We start from the raw sequence: 22,121 nt of genomic DNA on the forward strand, positions 1-22,121 counted from the left end.
CGATCGCCTTGTTTCCCCTCTCCCATTTCACAATTTTCTCGGCGCATGAAAGGCATTTTCGAGACGGATCTGGCGTTATGTACTTGCCATTGGTTGACCTATGCAAGAAGTAGTTGAATGTTCCACAAGAAGCTCCGAGGAAGTGCACGAAAGTGTTCGGAATGGAATGATTGCATTTTCTCGACTTTCGATATACACAAATGGACAAAGGGTCGGAAATGGTACCAAGCTATTTGTAGGAGTCTAGTCAACCTTGCCATCGGTGGTTGGAGCTACGTCATCACATTACCGTCACAGGACCAGATGCTAGAAACACCTGCAGACGTCGTGCCGAACGTTAATTCTTCACTTAGAAACAGGCCGGGCAATACTTTTGTCTATATTCCTTCCCAATTAACGTCTCTTCCAGGGGCGCTCAAGATGTCCGATCCAAGACTCATTGACTTTGAGCCCGGAGGAGAGAGCACTCAGTCTGTAAACCCGAAGCTCCCGCCGCAGTCTATTCCTCCCTTATTAACGACCTTTCTATAGGTATGAATCTATCCGCATATACACACAGACGCCCGAAAAGCAAACCGGCCAGCTAGGCGGTACACAGGTCTACCCGGTTGTGGGAGCGCAGTACCGGCGAGCTAACCGAGACAGTAGGAAGCCCGCAACATACCAAGAGCCAGCTTGCGACTACGCTGAGCTCAGCCGATGAGTCTACCACCAACAATGATGAGTACACACAGGCACAGAAATTAGGCATGGGAATAGGGGCCGAAGAACTCGACAAAGGTAAACGCAGAACGACATATCCATCTGTCTAGAACTCCTGATATAAAGACAAAAATTTGCCGGGGGGCTGGTACCCAACGGCCTCATATAAGACGTGCTTAAGGCTGACAATAATGTACAAAAGATCTGGATTTCGATACCCCGGGCGATGCAGCAGCCGCAAGAACCAGGAGACAGCAGGGGTATGGACCTGGCTCCAACGTTGGAGGTTGACTCAACGCTGCCAAACGGGCAATAAAAAACATGAAGTCGGTATCATGTGAGAGGTGGGGAAAATGTTGAGTTTATTGGGAGGGGGAAATGCCGGAGGTGGTGGTTGAAGGTGGATTCTGGAGGTCGTTGGTCCCCAAAGGCGGGTTTCTGCGTGCGCGTTTGAGAGACTCGAGAGTGACACCGTTACCAAGTTTCGTAATTCCAACAACGGGAGGATCGTCCTTTTTGACAAATTCCCAGAGACCTAGGCAAGAATGAGTATCGATTGAATGGTAGATTGTGATCGGAATTCAAAACATACCTGGCAGCTTGTGGCCAGCCAATCTGAATGCCTCCCGGGCAACTTTCTCGTGAATATCACCCTTCAGTTCAAAGACGACACGGCTGACAGGCAGTCGGACCGTCCAGTAATCGAATTTACCTTTACCCTTACCCATACGTTGCTCGTTGCCTTTGGTGTACACACCGATGTTGGCAGCGACCCGCTTGTAAAGCTTGTAATTCATGCCTCGCAGCCTGCGCTTGATGGTCTCCTCCGCAATTTTGAGAGCTGAAGCAGGCATCCGGCGATCGTGGTCTTTCATGCGGAGTCCGAAATCTCCCCACACGACCGTTGTTCCGCGGGTTGAGCCTCCGGTAGCGACATGCGGGCGACCCTTGGGAGACTTGGACTTTTCGGCGAACTTCGGAGTAAGCCAATCAAGGGCAGGAGACGTGGTAGAGAAGCATCGGGCGAGGGAGAAAGTAGCTAGCGATCCCGAGAGGCCTGTTTCGCAGATGTCAGTTTTTGAGCCGGGAACAGTATGCTGTTAGGGTAGTCAAACGACGGGGATTCTGACATGTCGGTCGGGCACAGCCTGACAGGGGCCCCGCGAATAACTTCATCTGAGGACCCATTGGGACCGAGGGATGCGATCAAGGATGAATTGAACGATAGTGGCTGTTTGCGCAGGGCAGCGGCACTTTTCGATGTCCGACGTGCACTAGGCTTAATTCGGTCTAAGTATCGGTCACGTGCATGTCGCGCCTCTTTGTCAGCAGTCACGTCCCCGGGCGCGTCAACCGTATGGCAGTGTTGCCTCAAAGGCTGCGGACATCTTCTATTTCCAATTGTCTCTATATTCACGCATTCAGTCTTCAAACTCCTATGTTGGGTCGAGCTTGAGCTGAAGATGCCTTCTGATATCCGGAGCTTCTTTGGGGGTAAGCCCAGTCAGAGTGCTGCCGAAGCCCCAAAGCCCGCAACGAAAGAGGTACGCTGCGATTTACTGATTACAGCACTCTAACCGTTCTTTCAACCTATACTTAATTTTTCAATTTATGGTTACCAAACTTGCTGACTATTGCCTGACGCGAAGGACTCTTCTACCTCAAGGAAAAGACGTATGGCTGTCCCCGTATCTTTATCTTTCTTCATCCCCAACTCCTCAACTAACATGTTGCACAGGCAGCCGGAAGGTGGTGGATGATAGCGATGATAATGAGGACGATGCGCCTGTGAAGGCACCTACTCCCAAAGCCAAGCCAAAAGCTAAACCGTATGATTCGGATGTACTCCAGTCTTTTATCAAATGCAATTTCTCTGATTCAATTCTCGTCACAGGAAGCTTGAAGAACCCAAGGGAGAACTTACGACAACCTCTGATTATTTCGCCTCCAGCAAGAAGCGAGGAAGGCCACCCAAGGCTGAGATCGCCAAGGCCGATCAAAGCCCCGTAAAATCGCGAAATGTGCCGCGTGCATCGACCAAGAAGGCCACAAAAACTCTCGATGATGACGAAGGCCTTGGGGGAGACGACATATTTGCATCGGAGTATACAAAGAAGCAGGATGATGATTACGTTGCAGCGGATGACAGTGATGATGATGACTTCGAAATGCTCGAGGTCAAACCTGCAATCACTTCAAAGAGGTCACAGAAAAATCGGTCGATCTTGGACGAAGAAGACGATGTAGTGATGGAGGATCTTCCCAAATCAGCACCAAAGCCTAACAGGGCAAGTCGGAAGCGCAAGTCGGAGGCTCTGATTGACAAGGATGAAGATGAGGACTTTCAAGAAAAGAAGAAGCCAGCTGCCCGGTCAAAGGCCCCTGGGTCGCCAGTCGCCAAAAAACAGAAATCAACACCCAAGAAGGAGAAAGACGCCCCAGTTGAGAACAAAGAGATTCAGGCCATTTTTGACAGCATTCCATCCGTTGAACCTCCATCTCCTACTCCCGCCAGTGGCCCACCCAAGAAATTCAATCCTTATGCTGCACAAGCATCTCGTGACCCCCCAACCACAGGTACCGCCGAGCTGCCCACCGGTGCAGAGAACTGCTTGGCAGGGCTATCGTTCGTATTCACTGGTGTTTTGGAAACGCTCGGCCGTGAGGAAGGCCAGGCCTTGGTGAAAAGATACGGGGGCAAAGTCACGGGAGCTCCCAGCTCCAAGACCAGCTACGTTGTTCTCGGCGGAGATGCCGGTCCAAAGAAACTTGAAACGATCGCCAAACACAAACTCAAGACTATCGACGAAAATGGTCTCTTTGAGCTCATCCGACGTCTACCAGCCAATGGCGGTTCTGGGGTAGCAGCTGAGAAATATGCAGAGAAACAAAAGGCCGAAGAGGAAAAGATGAGGAAAGCGGCCGCTGAGATCGATGCAGAGGAGAAGAAACAGAGGGAAGCCAAAGCCAAGGCTGACTCGAAACTGAGCGGTGCTCCTCCCTCCTCTTCACCCTCCGCTTCGGCGGACGATCAACTCTGGACCACCAAGTATGCTCCTACTTCGCTTTCCATGATCTGTGGCAATAAGGGTGCCGTTGAAAAGATTCAGAATTGGTTGCGCAACTGGCACAGAAATGCCAAATTAAATTTCAAGAACGCTGGCAAAGATGGCTCGGGGGTTTATCGAACAATTATGATTCACGGGCCTCCGGGTATCGGAAAAACAACGGCAGCACATCTTGTGGCTAAGCTAGAAGGTTTCGATATCGTCGAGACCAACGCTAGTGATACAAGAAGTAAGAAGCTTGTTGAGAGCGGCACTCTGGACATCCTAGATACAACATCTCTACAAGGCTATTTCGCTGGCGAAGGCAAGAAGGTCGAGAGTGGAAAGAAGAATCTTGTCTTGATCATGGACGAGGTTGACGGCATGTCTGCTGGTGACCGTGGAGGTGTTGGGGCCGTGGCAGCAATTGCTAAGAAGACGAATATACCAATCATTCTGCTCTGTAACGAGCGGAGGAGCCCCAAGATGAAGCCTTTTGACCATGTGACCTTTGACGTTCCCTTTCGACGCCCAACGGCCGACCAAATTCGGGGCAGGTTGTCCACTATCTGCTTCCGAGAAAAAATCAAGATCCCGCCCCCTGTGCTCGATGCTCTCATCGAAGGGACCCATGCCGACATTCGACAGCTCATTAACATGCTCTCTGCTGCCAAGCTTGACCGCTCAGACCTCGGATTTGATGAAGGTAAACAAATGTCAAAGGCATGGGAGAAGCACGTCATCCTGAAGCCCTGGGACATTACGAGTAAAATTCTTAGCGCCCAGATGTTCTCTCAGAGTTCTTCATCGACACTTGATGACAAGATTCAGCTATATTTCAATGATCACGAGTTCAGTCACTTGATGCTGCAGGAGAATTACCTTCGAACAAACCCCAGCCTTGCTGCTAAATACCAGGGGAAAGAGCGTAAGCTCAAGCTCCTTGAGTTGGCAGATAATGCAGCCTCTAGTTTCAGTGATGGCGATCTTGTTGATCGCATGATTCATGGGACCCAGCAGCAGTGGAGCCTCATGCCTACACATGCCATCTTTAGTTTCGTGCGACCGGCCAGTTATCAATTCGGAAACATGACCGAGCGTCCAGCATTCACGAGCTGGCTTGGCCAAAATAGTAAACAGGGTATGCAAGAGCATCCTAGCCCTATTTTACAGTACTATGTTTACTCACACATTATCTACCCAGGCAAAATGTCACGTTACGTTAAGGAAATCCAAGGACACATGCGCCTTCGCACATCGGGCAACCGTGACGAGATCCGCCAACAGTACATGCCGCTTGTTTGGGAGAAATCGGTCAAGCGACTCATGGATGAAGGCAAGGACAGTGTCGATGGAGTGATTGACTTCATGGATGCCTACTACCTGACTCGAGACGATTTTGATGCGATGATTGAATTAGGAGTGGGACCTATGGATCAATCCAATGTCAAGCTGGAGACACAGACAAAGGCTACTTTTACACGGCTGTACAACTCGCGCTCGCACCCACTTCCGTTCATCAAGGCCAGTAATGTTGTCGCCCCGAAGAAGGGACCCAAGGAGAAGCCAGACATTGAAGATGCAATTGAGGAGTCCGACGAGGAAGAAGTCGTCGAAGAAATCAAGGAAGATGACGAAGAGGAAATAGATCTGAAGAAGGACAAGTACGTCAGCATGCCAAAGAAGAAGAAGGCCCCCGCTGCAAAGGGCAAGAAGGGCAAGAAGGCTGCCGCAGATGATGATTTTATTGACGACGGCGAGGAGAAGCCAAAGAAGGGGCGGAAGGCCAAGGCCAAGGCTTAAGCTGCCATGTATAATATCACTTACTTGTAACTCCCTTTTTTTGCTTTGGTAAATCCGGGAGCTACCAATCTATGAACTATGACTACACATCATTTGAAGTCTCACACGGGAATTTGAAGCTTCTTTTTTCAAGTTGATCGTTTGTTCTTTTCTTCAAAAAAGAAAAAGAAAAAAACCAGCTTATATTAATCCAAAAGAAATCTAGAATTGGGTATCTGGGTGATATATTCCCATGCAAGTCCTACCGGTAGCATAAGGTAACGAGAGCATTCCAACGATTTACTCGCCAACCTCTCGGTCGTCATCCCACCGCACCCAAGACATAACTTTCCAGCTCAGAGTCTTTTGGCGAACGACCTTTCCCCAGAAAAAGAATGGAATCCAACAGATCAAAACACCTCCACAGATTGCAGCCATCTCACCGTAAGCCACATTGTAACCATGCTTGTCAACCCACGGGTTGGTATAGAAACCCAGCAGGAAACCGAAGGCCGACTTGAAAGCCAGCTGCGTGACGACAATCTCTCCAGCAACGGGACGATAGCTGTCAATTGTGTAGACGAGGGAGACGTTCGTAGCTTGGGTGATGGTGAAATTGACTGAAGGGGCGTCAGAAATGTTCTGAATGTCAAGGTGCCAAGAAAAGGAATCACTTACTCAACCCAATGCCAATAGTAGGAACGATCCAATGCATCTGCCAATTGATACCACAGCCATACAGAGCCAATGCAAGAGGTCCCGTAATGACACCGATCATGATCGCTGGAAGACGGAATTCTGGCTCTCGGATACCACCATTGCGACGAGTGAAGTAGTCGGCGACCCAGTCGGAGAAGTGACCACCAAGGAAGATACCAATGAGACAGCCGATAACAGCCGAAAAGAAGCAGAGACCCGACTGCCATGCCTCAAAACCATAGGCCGTGTTGAAAGCCGATGAGACGTTGGATGTAATGGCGGTGATGAAGCCAATTGTCACAGACATGACCAGAGTTGCCCACAAGACAGGCGGAAGGATCAAAAGGCCAACCGGACGAATGGTCATTTGCCAGAGAGACTCGTGGGTATACCTCCCGTGATACAGTTTCAGACCCTGCAACCATCCAGGCCCGTTTTTTCTTGTCTGCTCCGCAGTCACCACTTCGTGAATTGAAGAAGTGCCGGCCTCCTCACCCTTAGTGCTTCGACGGATACGGTCGCCCGAAGCAGTCAGGGTGGTGACGGTGTCACTGGGAGCGAGGTCTCGAATATAAGCAGTCTCGGGGAAGGTGACGTATACAATGAGGGTGACCGCGCCGATCAGAGCAATAGCCACATAATAGATAAAGCGCCATGGGTGGTATTTGACAATGAAGCCATCAATAATAGCACCGCTTGCAACACCCAGGTTCAGCGAGGCGTTGTATAGCCTAGGGTATGTCAGAGAGGGAGGGTGCAGGTCAACTAGTGAAACAGAGATACTTACGCCGTGATGGTACCACGCTCGTGTAGAAAGAAGATGTCGGCAATGGTGACGGGTGCCAAACACTCACCAGCGCCAGCTGCGATACCCATGAAGATCCGCGCTATCAAGAAGTTCGCATACCCCTTCGCGACGGCACACCAGATGGCGGTGATAGTATACAAGGTGAAGGCGGTCACATAGACTGGTCGGCGGCCATACTTGTTGATCAGCGGCATCCAGAGCAAGTTACCCAAGCCTTGGAAGAGGGCAGTGCAGTTGAAGAAGTATGCCGTCTTCGAAATGGGGCCAGACATGCCGGTCTCCTGCCAGTCGGGGAAAAAGTCCTTTGCGGTCTCAAGAATCGCCAGCGTTGGACCGGCCGCCAGGAAATTGCAGAGAATCATGGCGAAACACACGGCCACCGCCGTGTATAGTTTGAACCATTTCGGCCTACTTAGCCATCAGAGGGTAATGTCCTGAAGAAGGAACGGAAATCACGGGTTGAGACATACCAATTGAGAGGATCCTGGGGATCTGACGACGGAGTAGGGACCAAGATAATCTCGTCCGTCTCTGAGTCTCGCAGACGCAGGTGGCCCAGTGTCTTCACCTGCGACTTCCCTGTCTTTTCCTTGAGTTGACTGCTAGCCATCGCAAAAGTGACCTGTGAGGTGGAACTATTGCCAGATGATCCTTGTACAGCGTCTGGCGCTCCTCCCCTTGATATATAGTAACCATGCTGGATCCGAAGCCTATCAAGCATGGGTCTACCGCAGACTCACGCGGGGCCCCACAAGTGTCGACGCTGTCCGGGGTAGCTGTGATTTTGAGGTCCACATCCCGGAGTGGTTGGGAATGGCTGGTCTCCCCTGCTGGACGGACCAATCGTGGCGGCAGTCGCGGGGAACATGACACCTTGATCCCTTTTAGCGGAGGGGCCAGATGGATCGACGAACCAACCAGGTTACCCTGATGCTCGGCTGGCCACTTGTATTCGGGCACGAGAAGCTCGAATCCATTTCAAGAGCCCTGGGGACACAGGCTTCACCGGAGTGCTCAGGATTCACGGTTGTTCAGAGAATTCGGCTTTGGGCCGAGTAGATACTGGCAGGACGAGGCCAGAACCGAGTATGGAGGCCTCCCAGCTTGATGGAAATATCTCACTACCCAAGCCGCCCTCCCCGGGTCCCTGGATCGCTCTCCGGGGCCAGGATTCTGGAGCTCTTTGGCTAGCGACAGGCCAGAGAATGTGGAGGACAACTGCCGACGCGTGTCCAAATATCTTGGTGGCGGAGGGTGACCAATCAATGCGATTGAAGCATCACGCCTCCTATCTACAAGGTAGAAATGACCAGGGTCTCTTTCGATGGGCAATGAGTGGCCACGGTGACTTATTGGCAAAGACAGGACAGGCTCGGACGAATCCGCTTCTAGCTAGTCAGCGTGTTTGCTCTTTGAGGCTGGATGGAGTACTCGTCCTGAAGCGAGACAGCTTTTGAGGACCAGGCCGACGAGAGACGACGTCGCTTGGTGACCCTATCGTTCGAGATAGATGGTTGCTAGAAGGAGATGTCGGCTTTCGTCCCTAGTTTCTCTATAGTCTTGCCGAGAAAATTCGGTTACTCTAATCTAATCCTGCAGGTTTGCAGCGAGAACTCATAGTAGCGGGGCCACACGAACTGTACGTCGAGTCACTGTACTTATTGATTTCCTTGATTTCCAGTAGTCATCAAAATAGTGGCTTCAAATAAGCCAGACTCGCCCTTCGGTTTAACCCTATACAAGGGCCATACCTACACGAGAGGTCTCAACCCTTCTGCTCTCTGTTTCCGTTCACTAACTGATGTTCGAGCTTGAGTCGAGCCTTTCGGACGCGGACCGGCCCCAATAGTCCTTGGATTTCGGGTCCACCTCATGTGTGGACATGAAAGGGCGGACTGTCGGGACCAGCCTCTGGCTCATGGCATGCAACAAAAAGCTTTGGGGACATGGTTGCCAGCCCAACACCTCTGAACTAGGAACTGCATGCCATGAGCTCGATGACCGCTTCACCAGAACTATGGCAGACGAGGGACACTCCCCGGAAGGACACACAAGAAGAATCTTCGTCAAGTCTAATGGCACTACCATTTTCAACGGTCTCTTCACTCACCCCAGCATGGACGACGTGGCTACCATTGTCAATGCTATTCTGGCCGTGAGGCAATACATTCCTGAGTTGAGAAATGAGGCGCAACCTTGGTCATGGGTGATATTTTGGTCAACACTACTCAGCTTAATAGCCCTCAAATACTATCACTGAAACCCGATGATAAAATACTTTTCTGGAGCACTTGAGATATTAAGGAAGTGAGTGAGATCTTGTCCGAGCCATTTATGTTAATTCCTGGGACACTCATACGAAGTTTGAAATTGGAGGATATATCGGATGCGTACGATTGCTACCAAATTTGACAGGTATCACAGACATTGTAGAAATGAGAAAGTGACTGAGTTGCGAATACACACACAAAGCTCTGAACCTCACGTTGAAGGAGATTTGAACATCTCTTAACTCTATGAGGATATTTGGCAGGCTATCATTGTTAATTTCTCAGAAAGACATGGACGACAATACCAAAGGTATATATGAACGTGGAGGAGTTGATTCAATTGTTCATCATCACAGTATATAGTTGGTTATGGACAGATAGCCAGATTAAGAAATCGGAAGCTATACATAAATATAGTCGGGGATTTCTCCTCATGAATGTTCTGAATGCAAAACGTCTATGAACAAGTAAAACTACCTATATATATCACCCCCAGTCTCTCCAGCTGTCTTTAGAACAGACCTTTAGAGATCAAAGGCCCCAAGGTAGCAATTAATATGAAACCTTTATTCCAAGACAGGACAATCCATTCCAGAGTCTGGGAATGGCTCATTAGAGCAATTAGAGCCAAAATAATATTCTCCATTCGGTGTACCGTATCTCATCAACATAGAAAACTAAATGGAACATGCCCGCGGCTGAGAAAAAGGCGGTGCGGGCGGGGAAATGATCTGCGGAGAACCGCCACCGATCACCCTGCCCTCTCCTACACCTTGCGCATATCGCTTGCCTGCGCATCACCTTCTTTCCCTTTTCAGGCTGGTCCTGCTTGAGCCAGACTCATTCTTTTCCTCGGATTTGATCTCTGCGCATGTTGTACCTCCCTTCTCTACGCTCCCACGTGAGCATGCGCTGTCAGCTCTGAGGAGCGAATGTTTCAAGACCGACTCCTTCCACGCAATCACTATTACTAACACGGTTTCTTTTCTGTGTGCTCCAAATCTCCCTTGCCGTGGGAACCTATCAATATGTCTCTCCTTCACAATGAAGAGTAAGTTGAGCACCGGCTCGCTACCCCGGATCCTTCACCTGGTCTCAAGATCATTTGACCGCTGGAGACTAACCAAGGCGCAGCTTTACCATCTGGCAATTGCGTTCAACATATCTTTCAACCATCAAAGACGGTATCGGAGACCGTCTAATAAATCTCAATAATGCCGTTCTCAATACTCCTGGGTTTCGTGCCGCGGGCTGGTCCACCGTCTCTACAAACAGCAGCAGCGCCAACATCAAGCGAACCCATTCTCCCCCAATCCCGACAACTGCAGCTGTCTCCTCAGAATACTACCGACTGGCTGTCCGCGATGCAAACGCTGCACGAGATGAGCTCCAAGGACTTGGACTCGAGGATGGTGAGGATGACGAGGGGGGCATGGTGACTGGTAAGAGCCACATGGAAATCACCGGGCGACGACTCCCTGGGCGTAGTGGAAAGAAGAAGGGTCGACGCGATCGTCAAAAGCCGGAGATGCAGCCTCCGGTTGAGGCAGAGGAGGAGGATGATAGTAGTGACCTGAGCGATGACAGTGATGACGACGCCGACAATCTTCACAGGTGGGCTGTTCTTATTGATCTGAATCCGTGGTACAACTTCTAACGAGCACAAGGTCCACCGAGCAGATAAAATTCTCCAAAATGCCTGTGCGCCGAGACCGCGCCGATTCCTCTCCGATTCGCTCGTCCGAACAGCGTGAACGACCAGAAGTGATGATTACATCGCCCTCGACACAGAATGTTGCATCCCATTACCGGACGGGCTCCCTAGGGACAGCCGTATCAGACAAAAATCAACGGCCCCGACGGGACACCACTACAAGTAGTGACTTGTCCACTGATAACGAAATTGATGCCCATGGCTACAAGCAGGGACACGTCCAATTCTCTGCCACAGACCACGCGGCCGAGCGCCCCCGCAAGCGTCGAGAGAGAACTGGTAGTCGTGGTGCGGATAGTATTGCTCTGGGCGATCTAAATGAGCAGGACGAAGATTCCGGCGCAGAGTCCGTGGGATCTGCACTTTCATCCGAATTCGACGGTACTGCAGGCTCCGGCTCATTGCTCCTGGCTGGAATGGGCATGACAGACCCGTTGGACTCATCCTCCCCAATGGCTCTGATGCATAAACTCCCCACCAACACGGGCCCCAGCAACAATGCCTCTCCACGGAAGCCCAAAGTACCGGCGCCAGAGTTGCACGATCTACCTCCACCACGGCCGATCAGCACAATACAACCTGTTAGCTTACTCACAAAACAACTCAAGTCCCGCAAACGCGCACCAAGTAACCCGGTAGAGAAGTTTATGGTGCTTTCGGGAAGTGGCCAGGGCGATCCATTGTACCTGAAAATCTATGTTCCCTTTTCATCCGACCCCGAGGAACCCCTAGATTTACCAGTCACTCGCGAGTCAAGCTGGCGGAGCAACCTGCTCCGGTAACTGTAGCCGAGACCATTGGTCTTGCTCTCTGGAAGTATGCTGAAGATGCACGAGACCCATCCCTGGAACGGGGAAAGTTAACCGTCAATCGATGGGCGCTTCGCATGGTTGATGATGGGGAAGTGGAGTATGACTTTCCTGCACTCGGACGAACACTTCCAATGACCGACTTTACCTCCAACAATAACCAAGCAGCCAAGGCGCGAGGGCGCTCACGAGGCAAACCTTATGATGAATTTGCACTGGTGGAAGCTTCTAAGTCCGAGTTTGAAGAAAACGAACGATTATACCCTCAGTTCAGTCAGAGTTTGGGTTCGGACGAAAGCGAGCAGCCACCAACTCTCATAGTGCCAGGGTCACAACCGCCTCCTCAAACAAAGTCGGCCATGGGTCGCGTGAACCCGATTCTAAGGCAGCCATTCTCATCTGCATTGAATGATAGCACGCTGACTCCAGCGGATCGACCTGCGGTACCTATTTCTCATGCCACTCCCCGACTTGGTGTCTCCAAGACCTTGAAGATCCGCTTTATCAACCTGGAAGCTTCTGCTCATGTGATGACTCTCAATACCTCATCTGACAGCTACATTGCCGAAATTCTAGACTCTGTCTGCAAGCGCTGGGGTCTGGATAAGGGCAACTATCTTCTCAAGGTGATGGGATCTAATACCATTGCACCGCTTGATCGTACTGTAGAGGCTCTGGGTAGTCTTACCGAGCTGGACCTTGTCCGCCGTCGCTTCGGGGTCGGGCCTCTTGCTACTGGTGGCTCCCCTGGCAGTTCTTCACCAAACGCACCTCTGACTGTGGATAGCAACAATCCCACCGCTGTGAAGAAGGGCAAGAAGAGCGGGTTGCCTTTATTTACACAGAAACAAGATCTGATTGGCGGTTACTATCGTCGGTACCACGTGTTCCGCAAGCAGCCCATGTCCTTTACTGCTTCGAACCATCGCATTCTTACATTTGATAACGATTATATGCACATCGTTCCTGGCGACACAGGCAAGACCGCCTCTGACGCCAAATCGCGTTCAATCAACTTCAATGACGTGGTGGGCTGTAAGGTCAGCCGGCGACACCCGAAGAGTTTCCGCGTTGTTGTACTGCGCGGGAATGATGCCACGGAGCAGAAGCGCTACGATTTTGAAGCACGCAACGCTCTGGAGGCCGTCGAGATCGTGGACGAGATTAAGAAGAATATGGCACACTATCGCATTTGAGATTCCAGCGGTTGTCTTTTTTTTGCTGTTTGCTTTGACGGCGAACTTCTATTTGGGCTGGATAAGCTAGGGGAGGCGGGGCTGGCGTTCTGTTGTGTATTTATCTATGATTGCAATTGATATGAACAGTCCAACTTTCAATCGTCATAGCCAGGTTCTAGTGTATGGTATTTTCCTCTATGATTACGGTAGCCTAAGCCTAAGATGAATTATAAGCAGTATCAGATAATATTACATTAACCAAGAGTTAAAGGCTGGTAGAATAGAATGTCCCTATTAAAGCTGTGTAATAAATAGACTCACTCATTTTCTTCATCTGATATATTGAAAACCTTATCTAGATATACCATGTTCAAATAATTGGTAATATTACAAGGACATTTTCACAAATGGGCCCTTCAGCAACCCACTTGAGTATCATTTTGAATTTGCAGAACAAGATCTTGAGATCATCAGTAACAGCTAGCTGTACTATTCTGACCCTATCAATGCTTTCATGGTCTTTAGGTACCTCAAACAAGCGGCTGACACCGGTTGAACGTATTTGAGGCTAACTTCGACGAGAGACCTTTTTGTCTGAAAAACATGGACACTAAAGGTTTTAGCAACTGGATTGTTGTATTACTTCCACTATTAATAAACTCGTGACAGCTGATCCTTTGTGTGCTGATTGGATATATGTCTTGAGGCCAAAAGGGGGAAAACAGTACATAGTTGAGCCAAGAGGGAGGTATACCGTTATCATCACGTGATGGTATGGAGCTGTCCTCTGGTTGAGCAACCGGCACCGTGAAAGGGTTGACAATGGGCCTGGACTCACTTTCGTCCTTTCATCCTTGGAACTTGCACACTTCACACCTCAAGAGCCCGTCTTTATTTGATATGGCCATCCAATCATACATCCGACTTCCATGAGCATGGCCTCACAAACTCCCTTGGGCGAACAGCCTGCACCAATGCCCGCAGACGACTACGCCCAACCCAGCCGAAGTAAAGGCCGATTCCGCTTCAAGAGCAGCTCCTCGCGCGACGGCAAGCGTTCCCATCGCAGACATGAATCCCCTTCCCGCGAGCGCAAACGACACCACAGCTCCCGGCGGCACCGCTCACCGCGCAGCTCGAAACGGCGCCACAAGCAGCGTGCCTCACCCTCGCCGGACCCGCACGCGCCTCCCACGCTAGACCCCGAAGCTGCCTTCCGAGAATCACTCTTTGACGCGATGTGCGACGACGAAGGCGCCGCATACTGGGAGTCCGTGTATGGCCAGCCGATCCACACATACGCCGTGCCCGGGGTACCGAAGGGCCCAGATGGCGAACTTGAGCAGATGTCGGACGAGGAGTATGCAGCGTATGTGCGGGCGCGGATGTGGGAGCGTACACGGGAGGGGATGCAGGAGGAGCAGGAGCGGCTGCGGGCAGAGCGCCGGAAGGCCAAGGCGCGCGAGGACACACACAATGCTCGGGAGCGGGAACGGCTAGGTTTTGAGCGTGCGATGGAGGAGAGTCTGCGGCGGGGCGCGGAGCGTAAGAGCCGCAAAAAGTTGGAAAGTGCGTGGACGCAGTACCTGGCGCGATGGGAGGAGATTGCGACGAGGGCGCAGGGATCTGGCGGGCCAGGGAAGGAGGACGCTCCGGCTGCGTCGACGCCGCTACGGAATCTGCTTTTCTGGCCAGTTGAATCAGGCAAGCGGAAAGATGTCACGCCAGATTCGGTACGGGAGTTTATGCGGCATGCGCCCGCGGCCGCGGGTCTGTTGGCGACTTTGAAGGTGGAGCGGGTGCGCTGGCACCCGGACAAGATCCAGCATCGATATAGCGGGCTAGGCATTGATGAGGTGGTGATGCGCAGTGTGACGGAGGTCTTCCAGATCGTGGATCGCATGTGGAATGAGGAGCGTGAGCGAGCTGGATGAAGTCGGGAACCTGGATCCCAGTACACTATGCACCTCTTTCTTGCTTGATAGAGTGATACTCCTCGGTGAAGATCTGGGCTTATCATCGCATTGGGTGGCGCTTTTATGAATTGCGACGACATAGATTATGACATTGATACCTACTTGCTCAAGAGTTGAGCTAACGAACAATCCAGTTTTTTTTGCTTCCAGGCAGACTCTTTGGAGATTTCCTCATTAGACATAAACAGATGCCTGAGATCATAAGACAAAGAAGAAGACAACATTGAACTTGGCTGGATGTATGGATTTTGTTTTGAACAATCAAGTAGAATAAGATGACAGACTCATCATGACTGAATTCATTTCGAAAAGCAGACAAGCTGCCTGGGGTAAAAAGGAAAGAACAATAACAAAGGCTTTCAAGCTATGCAATACCAATCATTCGACAACAAACAAAAAGAAAAAAAGACACTGTGTAGATTCGGAAAGGACAATTCTTTCTGCTTTTTTTCAGGATTATCACACGTGCTCTCCTACCGGCGATATCTCTACCTAGAACCTAGACGACCGCGCCTTGGTCCGGTAGATTGTCCAGCCAAAGTAGGCGCCGATAATGGCTCCGAAAAACAGAATAATCTTGAATAGGAACCATGTCCAGCTGCCCTTCTCCTGTTGGGCTGCACGGCTGCTACCACCACGGCCGCGACCACGGCTGGAATCAGAGCCCTTGCTGCCGGCGTTGTTACGGTTGTTTAGGGAGTACAGGTTCTCGGCCTTGAGGGAGATGATGTCGTGGTTGTCACTCAGCTCGCCGGTCTCGGCGGACAGGCCTAGGTATGCGACGGAGGGAATGGCGATGCTAGCCTCGTCGGCATTCAAAGCGAAGCAGTTGACCCACGAGTCCTCGGTCTTGTATTGTAAATCCAGAGTCAGGGACTTATCCTGGAAGTAAGTGAGGCGGAGCTTGGTGGGGACGGGGGCGTTGCGAAGACCGCGAGCCTGAGATTTGAATTAGTTTGGGTGGAATGATTTGACATAGAGTCCATAGAGCGGAAGAAAGTGGGGAGAGTTTCGTACCGAGCATCCAGCCAGCTCGTTGGCCTTGCCGTCGTGCGCCTGGTCGTAGGTGGTCTCGCCATCGCCCATCATAGCCATGACGTAGGGGAACGACACGCCCGGGCGGTTGTTCTTATATGTGTCGATGAAGATACCAAGGCCCTCAAATCGGTCCGTTGACCCAAAAACCGGGCCCTGGGTGGCGCGCTGCTTGGTGAGCCATAGGGCGAAGCCATCGCCGTGCAAGTTGCCGTTGCCGTGGATCTCGAACTCGAGTTCAATCTAGAGAGCGAAATAGGACATGAGTATCGCCTTCCAATTGTCCGCCTTTGAGCCAAAAAGTGTGTGCCGCGTTCTCACCTCCCAATTCGTCGCGGTCAAAGGCACGCGAGAGAAGATCCATCCTTGTTGTGACGGCCGGTCAGCGGTTAGACGAATGTACCTAGCACCCAACCGACTGTAAGTTTCCAACTTGATACTGTACACACGCCGCTATTCCCTCTGAGAGCCTACTCACTTGTCAGCTCGAATGACTGTATCCCCTCCGAAGTCGAACCAGCGGCTCTGGAAATCCGAATCTAGGTAGGGCTATCATAAGGTGTTAACAAGGGCACTTCCGAGGGAAGCACGAATAGCTTCCCAAAGTAGAGGCCACGGTCACGAGATCGGCCCGAGCTTCACTGTTTCTTAGGAGGGAGACCATACCGATGTCAGGCTATGGGTTCGGAGCTAGATTGCGAGTCATGGTCAGTACCTCGGCCGCGCGCATGCGGATCAATGTGGCCAACCTACCGGGATGCTTTTAATGTTTGTATCGTCGCCTGCATACGCGTTGACGGGAACGGAGGCCAAGCCGGCGAGGCACAGAAGAGAAGAAAGAGTTGGGAACCGCATGGTCGAATTAAACGCCCAATTGGGAGAGGAAGGTAGTAGCAGCTCAAAGAGAGACCGGGGGTGGGAGGGGATTTGGGGTTGGTTTGGTGTGATTAGGGTGACGGTGTCGCCAGGACCCGGACCCGGAAGTAAAGGGGAGAAGACAGACAAGAGGCGCGAGCGAGCGAGAGAGTGTGAAAGCCTGCGGGGGCCAAGAAAGGAGAGAACTTGAGTTGATGTGGATGTGTTTCGCGGGATTTCCTGTAGTTCAAGTCAACACAAGGCTAAGGTGTCCACATCCCAAGCACGTGTGGCGCACCGCACCAGCCACTTTCCAGCTCGCCGCCTCCGCTCTCAATTCTTGTCTCTCGCAATCTTCCCGACTCGTCCTACGTCCCTCCTTTCACACCATTTAATTACTCTCCACCATGTCTCTCTTCGGCTCCGGCTCCGGCTCCGCGACTCCCTCGTCGTCTGGCGACATCAAGACTGCTCTCCTGCAGCAGGTTCAGCAGGAGGCTGCCATGTCCAATGCCCGTGCCTTGATCGGAGTACGTCACCACCCTCGGACCGGAGTGCAACCCCGTGAAGCTTTGCTAATCGAGCCCGCGCATCTAGAAAATCAACGAGAATTGCTTCGACGCCTGCATCCCCGCCCCCGGCTCCTCCCTTTCGTCCAAGGAGAGCACCTGCCTGTCCAGCTGCATGGAGAAGTATATCAACATGTGGAACGTCACCAGCCGCACCTACATGGCCCGCATGAGCCAGGAGAGCAAGAAGCTGGGCGGTGATGCGTCTGCTATTGCCACCATGGGTACGATGTAAGAAGGTTCAGGAACCATCGCAAATTTCAAGACCGGGACGCAGACAGTTGGTCTGGTGATATTGAAGCCTTACTACAACGGAAAAGGAATGAATGGCGAGGGATCCGACACAATGGAAACGAAGGGTCCGTGTACGAATAGAAATGGCCTGCGAGCCCGTGTACAGTATAGGGCGTGGTTTCATCGGCAAGAGAAACAATTCCTTTAACCTCCCCTTCTTGTATATCAAGATTATAAAAAAAAATCAACACATTCAACACCAAATCAGATAAGATGAATGGTCAAAAAGGCAAAAATCGAGTCCAATTGCTATAAATGAGATTGGGGGTAAGATAGATTTTCCGAAGATGATATCACTCCGGTTTTTTCACGGCGACTCCTAGCGCAGGTGCACCAAGAGGGTGCCAATTTCAAATCCCGCGCATGCCGCGCGGGCTTTCATCTCGTCATTAAATCATACAAGCACTCTTCAGAAATCGGGGAAAAGATGGCCGTATCTGGAGGAGGAAGAAGTTAGGAGCAGGTCTCAGGGATGAGCTTGGAGAAGAGAATGATGAAAGACAAGAACGTACGCATCTTCACCCTCCATGCCATAATGCTCTGTCTCTTCCGGATATTTGTCGTATTGGCTTGCATCACCTTGACCACCACGAATGGGCGGAATGTAGGGCGCGTCAATGTCCTTACGCGCAAGTCGGTCCCAGGTCACCTCAGCGAACCAGGCGTGGTTCTTCACATCTTCAGGGCCACCGTGCAAGTTACCCAGACGCTTGGTGAGATCGGCAGTGATCAACTGCGACAAAAGGTCGACGGCGTCATCATGCAGGTAGGGCGGGTACTTGACCTTGCCCCGTAAGATATTCTCATAGATTTTGACGGGCGATCCACTGTCCCAGAAGGGCGTGAATCCGCACAGCATCTCGAAGATCAGGATGCCCAATGACCACCTGCGGTAGGGGATAAAAGTTAAGACGAAAGTACTCCCCATGCATAAAGAATATGCCAAAAAAAATTGAAGGAAATAGAAGAAAACACCAACAACATAAGGTAGGCTTACCAATCAACGGATTTGTTGTACCCCTTCGAGGAGACAACCTCAGGGGCGAGATAATCTGGGGTCCCACATAGGGTCCAGGTGATATCGGGGACTTCCTTGGCGAACCCGAAATCGGTAATCTTGAGATGACCATGGCGATCCAGAAGCAGGTTCTCGGGCTTCAAATCCCGATAGATGATTTGATGCTGGTGGAGATACTCCAGGGCCAAGGTAACCTCGGCGGCATAAAACTTGGCGACCGGGTTGGGAAAACGCTGTGAACGTAAAAGGAAGACACTCGAATCAGTGACTGTGATGTGTACGAGCAGACGAGCATAGCGGGTACCGGGTTGGAAATGGGACACGGGGGGGACGGCGGATGGGTAACCGAGAAAGAGACGAGAAGCGGGGAGAGGAGGGATGGCCCTGGCCATTGTCAAACTTACCTGAGACTTGCGGAGGAGACTGAAGAGCTCGCCGCCCTCAACAAAGTCCATCACCATATACAGATTTCGAGAGTCCTGCCAGGTGCCCCATAAGGTCACCAAGAAAGGATGGCGGACGCGATTGAGCATGCGACGTTCGTCATTGGTGTGCTCGATCTGCTTCATTTTGACCACCTGGGCTTTCTTCAGGACCTTCATGGCGTAAAATCGATGATTGTGCTTCGATTGGACCAGGTGGACACGACCGAAGCTCCCGGTGCCGAGGGTACGTTGAAGGAGGAAGTCTTCCTGCGAATACTTGCCCTTGGTGGTACGCTCCTTCTGCGGCTGTTGTTGTTGCTGCTGGGGTTGGGCATGCTGGCCATGGTGGCCATGGGAGGCATTCTGTGCGGAAGAGGTCTGGGAAGCATTCTGCGGAGCATTGGCCGGGGCATTTATGAGGTTATTGATGCTGGCGGCATTGTTGGACTGGGCCTGTTGCTGCGGAGATGCTGGCGAGGAGACGGCGGGTTGCATGGAGGCGCCTGAAGTGTCGTGGGTGTCGGGGGTGGGGTGGTTTTCGGATGCGGGCAGCTCCGACGAGAGGGTTTGTGAATCCTTCGTACGCCGCTTCTTTAAGAGGCCTCCTAAACTCGGCATGGAGGACGGTGGTCGAGAGCGAAGGCCATGAGAAGAAGGTTGTAGGGCCGGGGTGGCTTCGGAGGAGGTGGGAGGTGGGGAGGGGCCACGGCCACAATGACGCATTGATCTTTGGCTCGTCCGCTGGTTCACCGTTTGGGTGCTTTGGGCGCCCGTTTTGGCTCTTGTTGGCCGGCTTTTTCCCTGGGCTCCACAGTCCAGAGTTAATTGGGAGTCTCTCTCTTGATACGGTCGTGTGTGTGAATCGAGGGGAAGTGGTGAAAGTGTGTGAAAAGCCGATCAAGAGACCATCTTAGACCAGAGACGTCATGTGCCTTGGCCGGCTGTCTTTAACCACGCATCCTCAACTTATGATTCTTTTATTCTATGGCCTCCTAGTGAGGATGAGGAAATGATTGGATGATTGGATAGCTAGATAGCTGGATAGCTGGATAGGCGGGTGCTTGCTGCTGAGCCCTGCTCTCTACTACAGGCCGAAGAACAGACCAGACCGGATGACGGCGATGACGTTACGAGATGGTCGGCCATCCCGGCAAGTTCCCCAGGCCCCCATGTCCCGGGTGTATGGGGTTCCGAGTGGGAGACTGGCGACGAATATCTGGGGGCAGGAGAGGCCAAGGGCAATGAAAGGGTCATTATTCCCCATGAGCCCAGCTCGTTCGCATCCGGCGAATTCGGGGACGCTGGGGACTTGGGGATTTGGGCCACCGCGATCGATTATGTCAGAGATCAAATCACGTGATAAAAAGTGAGTCAGCGTAGGCCTGCCTTAATGCCTGGTGAACAAGGTGTCGATAGATTTGCCATCGCTGCGAAGCCGCAAGATATCGAACAAGATATCGAACGATTGGCTCGGGACCAACTCATCGCGCCTTCCCACCGCCTCCCCCACGACACACTCGAATCATGGCGCTGGTAGCCTACTCTGATTCTGAAGGCTCAGATGCCGAGCCTGACACCACACCCATTCCTGCTACCGATAAAGCGAAGAAGCCCGAGTCGGGCCCCGGATTTCAGATTGATCGCAGCAACCCACGTAAGATCCGGGTTGCCCTTCCGGAGCTCAAACCGGAACATACGACTAGCCAGGACTCGGACGATGGACCCGCGCGAAAGAAAGCTAGACTCGGAGGAGCCTCGGGAGGAGCATTCTCCGCCTTCAACTCGTTGCTGCCCGCTCCCAAGCGGGCAGCTGAGAAGAAGGCGCCGTTGGCCTCGACCCGAAAAGTATTCAGCTTGAAGACAGGCGCAACGCCAGGCTTTGATCGCGAGGCTGACGCGGAATTCAAGTGCGACCAGACTCTTCCCACCAACGCGGAGGATATGGATGGAGAGGGTGAGACAATCCCCAAAGCCGGCAGCCTCGGACAAGCATCGTCCAACACAGATGGCGGGCTGATACAAAAGACTGAGAGTGGAGAGGTCAAATTGCAAGGGAACCCAATGATGTTTCGACCCTTGTCCGTTGCACGCAACCAGAAAAAGAAGAAGACAACCAAAGCCTCTTCCCAATCAATACCACCCGCGACGAGCCAGCAATCTACCGCAAAGCCCGCTCCTACGAGCGCTGCGCCAGTACCGCAGGCACCAAAGCCCAAGGTGAGCCTGTTCTCACTTTCCTCGGAGGACACGGCACCCGAGCGCGCGTCAGTCTCAGAGAGCTACGAGCCTTTGGTCTACAATGCCGAACCCGAGGATATGCCAACGACTCTAGCAGCTGCACCTGACTCGGTGCCTGTAGACGCTGCATACTATCCCACAAATGCCTCGGTATCATCTTCTCTCAACAATATTGCCAATGATCTCAACCTATCCAAATCAGAACGTCGTCAACTGTTTGGCCGCAATGCCCCGTCTGCCGAGTCGCAGATCCTCACCTTCAACACCGATAAAGAATACGCACATAATCAAGCTCTGGCGGAGACTGAGCTGGCAGGGACTCAGCACAATCCCGTTCGTGCCATTGCCCCTGGCAAGCATTCCTTGCAGCAGTTGGTCAACGCGGCGACTTCACAGAAGGACGCCCTGGAAGAAAGCTTCGCGTCGGGGAGGAGGAAACAAAAGGAGGCAGGTTCAAGATACGGATGGTAAAGACTGCATCCATTTTGCATGTTGGCGTTTGTCCTCGCTTTTCTTTTCTTTTCTTTTCTTTTTTAGTTACAGCATCATTGAGATACCAAATGCCAATACTCCTAAGGTGGCAGAGAGTTGCAATTAACGCCTACCATAAGACACTTCTTTTCTAGCATGTAGAACGACGGCAAGTCCAGCTATAAATCATCTAGGAATTCAGATTTCATGTACAAAACTTCTTTGAAGATC

General features: G+C 51.7%; 11 protein-coding genes across 11 annotated transcripts; 7 read left to right on the forward strand and 4 right to left on the reverse strand.

Moving 5' to 3' along the window:
• Nucleotides 1–420: 420 nt before the first annotated feature.
• N7462_011115 (uncharacterized protein) lies at nt 421–703 on the forward strand (the record flags this gene model as incomplete). Its single annotated transcript, XM_057082829.1, has 2 exons — nt 421–474; nt 560–703. The coding sequence occupies 2 exons, from the start codon at nt 421–423 to the stop codon at nt 701–703; spliced, it is 198 nt and encodes a 65-aa protein (XP_056928184.1).
• A 361-nt stretch (nt 704–1,064) lies between these two features.
• N7462_011116 (mitochondrial 54S ribosomal protein uL16m) lies at nt 1,065–1,890 on the reverse strand (the record flags this gene model as incomplete). Its single annotated transcript, XM_057082830.1, has 3 exons — nt 1,065–1,237; nt 1,295–1,759; nt 1,833–1,890. The coding sequence occupies 3 exons, from the start codon at nt 1,888–1,890 to the stop codon at nt 1,065–1,067; spliced, it is 696 nt and encodes a 231-aa protein (XP_056928185.1).
• A 275-nt stretch (nt 1,891–2,165) lies between these two features.
• N7462_011117 (replication factor C subunit 1) lies at nt 2,166–5,552 on the forward strand (the record flags this gene model as incomplete). The annotated part of the gene is made up of 3 exons (XM_057082831.1): nt 2,166–2,196; nt 2,441–2,531; nt 2,597–5,552. 3 exons carry the CDS (start codon nt 2,166–2,168, stop codon nt 5,550–5,552), a joined length of 3,078 nt encoding a protein of 1,025 aa, XP_056928186.1.
• A 279-nt stretch (nt 5,553–5,831) lies between these two features.
• On the reverse strand, nt 5,832–7,648 carry N7462_011118 (uncharacterized protein; the record flags this gene model as incomplete). Its single annotated transcript, XM_057082832.1, has 4 exons — nt 5,832–6,151; nt 6,210–6,961; nt 7,018–7,446; nt 7,509–7,648. 4 exons carry the CDS (start codon nt 7,646–7,648, stop codon nt 5,832–5,834), a joined length of 1,641 nt encoding a protein of 546 aa, XP_056928187.1.
• A 1,308-nt stretch (nt 7,649–8,956) lies between these two features.
• Nucleotides 8,957–9,298, forward strand: N7462_011119 (uncharacterized protein; the record flags this gene model as incomplete). The annotated part of the gene is made up of 1 exon (XM_057082833.1): nt 8,957–9,298. One exon carries the CDS (start codon nt 8,957–8,959, stop codon nt 9,296–9,298), a length of 342 nt encoding a protein of 113 aa, XP_056928188.1.
• Nucleotides 9,299–10,336: 1,038 nt separating this feature from the next.
• Nucleotides 10,337–13,027, forward strand: N7462_011120 (Sin1 family protein; the record flags this gene model as incomplete). Its single annotated transcript, XM_057082834.1, is given in 4 exon segments — nt 10,337–10,359; nt 10,443–10,922; nt 10,976–11,762; nt 11,780–13,027. The coding sequence occupies 4 exon segments, from the start codon at nt 10,337–10,339 to the stop codon at nt 13,025–13,027; spliced, it is 2,538 nt and encodes an 845-aa protein (XP_056928189.1).
• A 917-nt stretch (nt 13,028–13,944) lies between these two features.
• On the forward strand, nt 13,945–14,943 carry N7462_011121 (uncharacterized protein; the record flags this gene model as incomplete). Its single annotated transcript, XM_057082835.1, has 1 exon — nt 13,945–14,943. The coding sequence occupies one exon, from the start codon at nt 13,945–13,947 to the stop codon at nt 14,941–14,943; it is 999 nt and encodes a 332-aa protein (XP_056928190.1).
• A 534-nt stretch (nt 14,944–15,477) lies between these two features.
• Nucleotides 15,478–16,875, reverse strand: N7462_011122 (legume-like lectin family protein; the record flags this gene model as incomplete). The annotated part of the gene is made up of 6 exons (XM_057082836.1): nt 15,478–15,924; nt 16,003–16,263; nt 16,342–16,438; nt 16,499–16,569; nt 16,687–16,710; nt 16,774–16,875. 6 exons carry the CDS (start codon nt 16,873–16,875, stop codon nt 15,478–15,480), a joined length of 1,002 nt encoding a protein of 333 aa, XP_056928191.1.
• A 407-nt stretch (nt 16,876–17,282) lies between these two features.
• Nucleotides 17,283–17,679, forward strand: tim13 (protein translocase subunit TIM13; the record flags this gene model as incomplete). Its single annotated transcript, XM_057082837.1, has 2 exons — nt 17,283–17,405; nt 17,473–17,679. 2 exons carry the CDS (start codon nt 17,283–17,285, stop codon nt 17,677–17,679), a joined length of 330 nt encoding a protein of 109 aa, XP_056928192.1.
• Nucleotides 17,680–18,147: 468 nt separating this feature from the next.
• On the reverse strand, nt 18,148–19,904 carry pkaC (cAMP-dependent protein kinase catalytic subunit pkaC; the record flags this gene model as incomplete). Its single annotated transcript, XM_057082838.1, has 3 exons — nt 18,148–18,175; nt 18,251–18,625; nt 18,736–19,904. The coding sequence occupies 3 exons, from the start codon at nt 19,902–19,904 to the stop codon at nt 18,148–18,150; spliced, it is 1,572 nt and encodes a 523-aa protein (XP_056928193.1).
• An 801-nt stretch (nt 19,905–20,705) lies between these two features.
• Nucleotides 20,706–21,890, forward strand: N7462_011125 (PRCC domain-containing protein; the record flags this gene model as incomplete). Its single annotated transcript, XM_057082839.1, has 1 exon — nt 20,706–21,890. The coding sequence occupies one exon, from the start codon at nt 20,706–20,708 to the stop codon at nt 21,888–21,890; it is 1,185 nt and encodes a 394-aa protein (XP_056928194.1).
• Between the last annotated feature and the right edge of the window lie 231 nt (nt 21,891–22,121).

This window comes from Penicillium macrosclerotiorum (genome assembly GCF_028827735.1).
Source record: "Penicillium macrosclerotiorum strain IBT 26536 chromosome Unknown utg000011l_segment0_segment0, whole genome shotgun sequence".
Classification (NCBI taxonomy): domain Eukaryota; kingdom Fungi; phylum Ascomycota; class Eurotiomycetes; order Eurotiales; family Aspergillaceae; genus Penicillium; species Penicillium macrosclerotiorum.